At 56.4% G+C, this 6000-nt stretch overlaps 1 protein-coding gene across 1 annotated transcript in view; it reads left to right on the forward strand.

The window, feature by feature from the left end:
* The window catches only part of SMARCA4 (SWI/SNF related, matrix associated, actin dependent regulator of chromatin, subfamily a, member 4), a 125183-nt gene that overhangs the window by 95830 nt on the left and 23353 nt on the right, over positions 1 to 6000 (forward strand). Inside the window, exons 25-28 of the mRNA XM_006898784.1 lie at positions 343 to 506; positions 3363 to 3590; positions 3900 to 3998; positions 4253 to 4330. Of these exons, the coding sequence (XP_006898846.1) occupies positions 343 to 506; positions 3363 to 3590; positions 3900 to 3998; positions 4253 to 4330 (569 nt within the window). The remainder of the gene's footprint in view (positions 1 to 342; positions 507 to 3362; positions 3591 to 3899; positions 3999 to 4252; positions 4331 to 6000) is intronic.

Consider the following 6000-nt stretch of genomic DNA (forward strand, 5'->3'; position numbering starts at 1 on the left):
ACTGGGTTCAGCAGTCTTAGCTGAGTTCTCTGGCCGGTCCCTTAACCACGCTGGGCCGAGTCCGGGAGCTGTTTTTGGGAGTCAGGTGACAGCCACTGCTCCTGGCGGGGTGTTCTGTTGTTAGATCCTCTAGCACCCTGTTTCCTAGGCCTGTGTGACAGGCGGGAGGTGTGGCCTGCCCAGGCCCCACCTGGGATGACAGCTAGCAGTGTCCCATCAGCCCCGGTCACTCTGGAGTTCCAGCGCAGGCCGTGTGCCAGCGAGCGTGGAGCAAGTGCTGGCTGGTCCTCACTGCTACCCTCACCGGTCACCCTGCTGACACCGCCCTCCCTGTGCCCACAGGGACCACGAAAGCGGAGGACCGGGGCATGCTGCTGAAGACCTTCAACGAGCCCGGTTCTGAGTATTTCATCTTCCTGCTCAGCACCCGGGCTGGGGGGCTGGGGCTGAATCTCCAGTCGGCCGACACTGTGATCATATTTGACAGCGACTGGAATCCTCACCAGGTAAAGGTGGCGGCATTCTCGGGGGCCCACAGGGTCAGCTGGGGCACTGAAGACAGTGCCAGGTCTCCCATGGTTCCCAGGGGCATTCTAGCCTTCGGGAAGTACAGAAAGAAGGTGGACACACCCCTGTCCATCTGCTGGTGACAACACCATGCAAGGCAAGGTGTGTCCTCAGCCTGGACACAGCTCTGTCCATCTGCAGGTGACAGCACTATTCAAGGCGAGGTGCATTCTTACCCTGGTCTGGGCGTGTGTACGGGCTGATGTAACACTCAGGACTCCTGCCAGTCAGTGCAGGGGCACCGTCCAAACGCCTGTCTGTACACTGTTTGGGGGTAGTTGTTTCTGGGTGCTGTCACGTTCATTCCTGAGCACAGGATGTGTCCGCTGTGCAGAATCAGGACGCTGGGTCTTGCCTTCCTCTGTCGAGCCAGGCGGGTTAGAACTGCTCGTCTTGGTAACAGCTTCAACTCTTACGCTGTCCCGGCTGCTCATCAGTGGACATGACACTTCTTAAATGAGCGCCACCTTTGCATGGTGTTTTTTCATGTAAGGAATTCATTCTCATGTGTTTTTCTTAATTTTTTTTACCTTTTTTATTATTATCATTATTTTATTAATTTTAGTGAAAATTTACAGAGACTTTGGATTTCCATTCATTCATTGTTGGCAGTTTTCTCCTTCCTCCCACCCCCAGGTACACTCTTCTCTTTGAAAAGTAACAGAAAAATTCTTTCCAATCCCTACCCCCAAGTCCACTCCACTACGCAGCCTTCGTTCTGGACTCATGTCATGACAATAATACCTAATCATCTATCCCTTTTAAACAGTTTTCTTTTTCTCCCTCATCTGTTTCCATGCAGTATACATTATTTATCCCATCTTTCTCAGTCTCCTCCCAACCCCAGTGTCACTCCAGTTAACAACAGTGGCACTATGCAATATGTGTCCTTTTGTGACTGAGATACTTCACTCAGCATAACGTTCTCCAGGGTCACCCATTTTGAATAATATTGCATGAGCTCCTTGTTTTTCAATGCAGCGTAGTATTCCATTGTGTGAATATAGCACAGCTTCTCTATCCATTTGTTTGTTGATGGGCACTTAGGTTGTTTCCAACTCCTTGCTGTTGTGAACAAAGCCGCGATAAACATGGATGTGCACTCGTGTGTTTTTAATGCGAATAGAACAAACCAAGCAAAAGGGGAGCCTGCCCTCGTGTAGGGGCCACCTCCTACCTGAGGCCCCAGCCTTGCTCGCTCCTCAGACCCCAGTCGTCACACGTCTGGGTGTTCATCCTCTGTCTTCCCCGCTGTGCCCCTGGAAGGCTTCATGCACGTGATGCTGGCACGGTTGAGCAAGGTCACTGACACGTCTCCTGACAAATGCCCCGTTACCTGTGGCTGCGTTCATTGTGATGAGAATGTGCACAGAGGAACGTTTGCATTTCCAGTTCCTGGGCGTGGACTCAATGTTCCATGTCATGCCACTGTCCTCACTGTATCATTCTGCCCCCGTTAATATTAATACAAACAGAAACAGGCTCCCCCTTCTTTCTCCTGAGGATGGGCAGGGGAGTGCCAGCCGCCGGCCTGTTAACAGCCAAGCATTAAACCATGTGCCACCAGGGCCCCTGAACGTTCTCCGTGCTGGCCGGGCGACACGCACTCTCCCGCTGCCCCAGGGGCCGTGTGTTCTCTGGTTTCGTGAGTTCAGGAGAGCATGTTCTTTGGGGGACTTTGGGTTTCACTCAGTCCGTGTGGTGTGCGCCCGGATCCAGTCCCTTTATGAGTGACCAGTGTCTCCTCATGTCCGTGTGCTGTGTGGTAGTGTCCGTTTGTCCATCTGCTGATGGGCAGTGCAGTGGTTTCTGCCGTTAGTCTGCTGTGAGTGGCGCTGCCATGCTGCCCGGGCCGCAGGGTTTAGTTTGTGTTTCTGCCGTTTCTGGTGCTGCCTGGACTGGGGTTGCTGGTCGTGTGACGGTTCTGTGTTCAACTCTCTGAGGCCTTTAACGCTCGGTGGCTTCTGCCCGTGCACCCTGACCAGAGTGTGTGCAGCCTGACTGAGGACTTGCTGTGTGTCCGGCAGTCTGTCCCAGGCTGGTTCCCATCGGGCTCCTCCCTGTCAGCCCCTTGGGGAGCCCTCACTTCACTCTGCTCCTAGAAACGAGTGGGTGACGAGCTAGGGACACTGTCCCCACCCCAGGCTCACTGCCTCCCAGGGACATGTCATTTGCACACCCTGGCAGAACCCAGGGTGGACACAGCACCCCTGTACCCCAAGAGCTGCCTTTGCTGCCCTTTCTGGGTTCAGGTCTGGAGTTGAGGGTCCCGCTGGTACCCAGCCTGTGAATGCAGCTTCTGGGTCCAGGCTTGAGATTTGGAGGCAGTACCTCGTATGAGCCTCCTGTGTGAACGCCTACGCCGTGCCAGGCACCCTGCTGCGTCGCCAGTGCCCATGTGCTTGTTTAACATACACTGTGGTCACAGGGAGGGCTGGTGCCACCAGAGTGAGTCCTCAGCTCAGGCCACACAGCACAGAAGTGGTAGAGTCAGTGACCAAACCTGGCATCAGCACGTTGCCACCTCCCTGTGCATCTGAGGGTTCCATATAGCCGTAGCCATTGTGCTTTGTGAAAATGACCCCAAGGTCTCCCTGAAATCATGCGCTTTCTTCCCGAGTACCGGCCATGCCCTCGTAAGGGTAAGGGCCAGCATGGTCTCCTGAAGGAAGTCAGGTGAGAGGCTCCTCTCATCCGTGGGCCGACGGCGGCACAGCCTGGACGCAACAGCTGCCCCTTGAGTGCCTGCGCAGCACGCCGACTTGGAACTGACCGCCGTGTGTGTGTGTCCCCAGGACCTGCAGGCGCAGGACCGAGCCCACCGCATCGGGCAGCAGAACGAGGTGCGTGTGCTCCGCCTCTGCACGGTCAACAGCGTGGAGGAGAAGATCCTGGCGGCCGCCAAGTACAAGCTCAATGTCGACCAGAAGGTGATCCAGGCGGGCATGTTTGACCAGAAGTCGTCGAGCCACGAGCGGCGCGCCTTCCTGCAGGCGATCCTGGAGCACGAGGAGCAGGACGAGGTGAGGGCAGCGCCGGCCCCCGCCCCGCCCCGCGTGACTGGTGGACGCATGAGCGGCTTTCATTTTTCTGTTGGTTTTTTTTTTACCTTTTTTGCACTTCTTTTTTTTTATTTTTTTATCTTTTTTTTTTGCATCCCTTTGGAGTAAAGGGAGTGTGGGCTGAAAGGAAAGAGGATGAGTACTTGCTTTTTCTTTGAAGTGGTTTTTTTTTCCTTTCTTTTTTTTTTTTATTATTTTTTTTTTTCAAACTGCTGGTGAAAGATGCCGGATTGACAGCCCTGGAGACTGAAGTCCTCTATTTATCCACAGAGCAGACACTGCAGCACGGGCAGCGGCAGTGCCAGCTTCGCCCACACTGCCCCTCCGCCAGCGGGCGTCAACCCCGACTTGGAGGAGCCACCTCTAAAGGTGAGAGGGGTAGTTCAGTCTCCATGCCCATTCAATCCTCGGCTTCTCGGCTGAGACGGCCAGCAAGGGGCCTGGTCCCACGGAGCGTGCGTGTGCTTGTGCGTGTGTGTGCCTCTCGCTGCACGTGGTCCCCTCCACCGCAGCCGGACCGCGACCGCAGACCCGTTTCCCACGGACGCCGCCGCTCGCCCCCGAGCCCGGCCGCCGCCCACCCCGGCGCTCTGCCCTCAGATTAAATGTCCGCCGTCTTGTAGGAAGAAGACGAGGTCCCCGACGACGAAACCGTCAACCAAATGATTGCCCGGCATGAAGAGGAGTTTGACCTGTTCATGGTGAGTGCTGAGCTGTGTCCCCCACACACATCTGCACCCAGGGATCAGCGTCCCACCACTGCAGGGGCTTTGGGGTGTCGTGCGCCCACCCCGTCTTAGAGAGTCCCTGGGCAGCTTTCCTACGTGCCTTTAAGGACGTGTCTTCTTGCCCGGCTTTGTGAGCACTGGAGAGAGGGAGTGCCCTTGTTTTGTTTATGTGACCCTCAGACATGTAACAAGGCAAGGCTGTTCCTTGGGAAGAGATTCCTACTTGGAAAGTTTGGAGGGTCAGTGAAGGAGAGGAAGACCTCTGATGAGTTGGATTGATAATGGTGACTGTAGCACTGGACGCTAGAGTGTCAGAGATGATGGCGCAGGATACGGCAGGGTGCAGGTCAGCTGTTCGTAGGGTCACTACGCATCATTCTCAGTGCGTCTAACGATACCACCACGTCGGCACGTCCCATCAACTGCCCATCCTCTCAGGTCCGTTCTTGACAGAACCTCAAGGCCTCCCTTTCACAGGGAATTCACCCTACGCAAGGCCAGCGCTCTCCCCCTGACCCGGGGCTAGAAGTCTAAACCAGTGTGAGATTGGGGCCGAGGCTGCACCCCATCCTGCTCTTCACTGCTGGCCAGGCAGCCCTCTGCCGTGGCCTCCACGTCCTTCCCACTTCATTTTGCCTCTGAATCAAAAGCCCTCGCCAGTGTTAGAACATAGGAGCCAGAGCAGGTCCCCCACAGAACTGCCCCGCTCTCTAATGGGGGTGGTGGCCTGGTCACTGCAGAAGGAGAAGTAGCCTTCATGTCCCCCTCCCGCACTCACCGTTGTTCCTGCACGTGTATGCATGTGCGTTCATGCAGCCTGAGGGCACGCACACACACCTCCCCATGGGTCTTCCTGTGCTGACGCTCTGTCCTCGTCTGCACACACACGTACTCTCACTCCCAGGGATATGTGCATGCATGCATGCGTGCGCGTGTACACACACACACACACACACACCCCAGTCGTTCTCCCCCGGGCTGACCCTCTGTCCTTGTCTAGTTGTGTACACTCACATGTTTGCGCACACCCCTCCCCGCCTCCCAGTAGTGCATGCACCCCCCATGTAGTTCTTCCTGTGCTGACCCTCTGTCCCCCTGTCCTTGTCCACTTGTGCCCGCACGTGCGTGTGCGCGCACACACACACACACACACACACGCTCTCCCAAAGGTACACACACCCCAGTGGTTCTCCCTCATGCTGACCCTTTGTCCTCATGTACTTGTGTCTTCACACGCACTCACACCCAGTGGCACATGTGCACACACACCACCCCCAGTGGTTCTCCCCCATGCTGACCCTCTCTTCCTCTGTCCCCGTCTGCAGACACACCCCAGTGGTTCTCCCCCATGCTGACCCTCGTCCTCTGTCCCCATCCGCACACACAGACACACAACCCCCAGTGGTTCTCCCCCGTGCTGACCCTCTCTTCCTCTGTCCCCGTCCACACACACACCCAAGTGATTCTCCCCCATGCTGACCCTCGTCCTCTGTCCCCGTCCACACACACAGTCCCCCCAGTGGTTCTCCCCCGTGCTGACCCTCTCGTCCTCTGTCCCCGTCCGCACACACAGCCCCCCCAGTGGTTCTCCCCCGTGCTGACCCTCGTCCTCTGTCCCCGTCCACACACACAGCCCCCCCAGT

The sequence above is a fragment of the Elephantulus edwardii genome, unplaced genomic scaffold, assembly GCF_000299155.1.
Source record: "Elephantulus edwardii isolate Elephantulus edwardi_28Jun2011 unplaced genomic scaffold, EleEdw1.0 scaffold00237, whole genome shotgun sequence".
In the NCBI taxonomy this organism is placed as follows: Eukaryota; Metazoa; Chordata; class Mammalia; order Macroscelidea; family Macroscelididae; genus Elephantulus; species Elephantulus edwardii.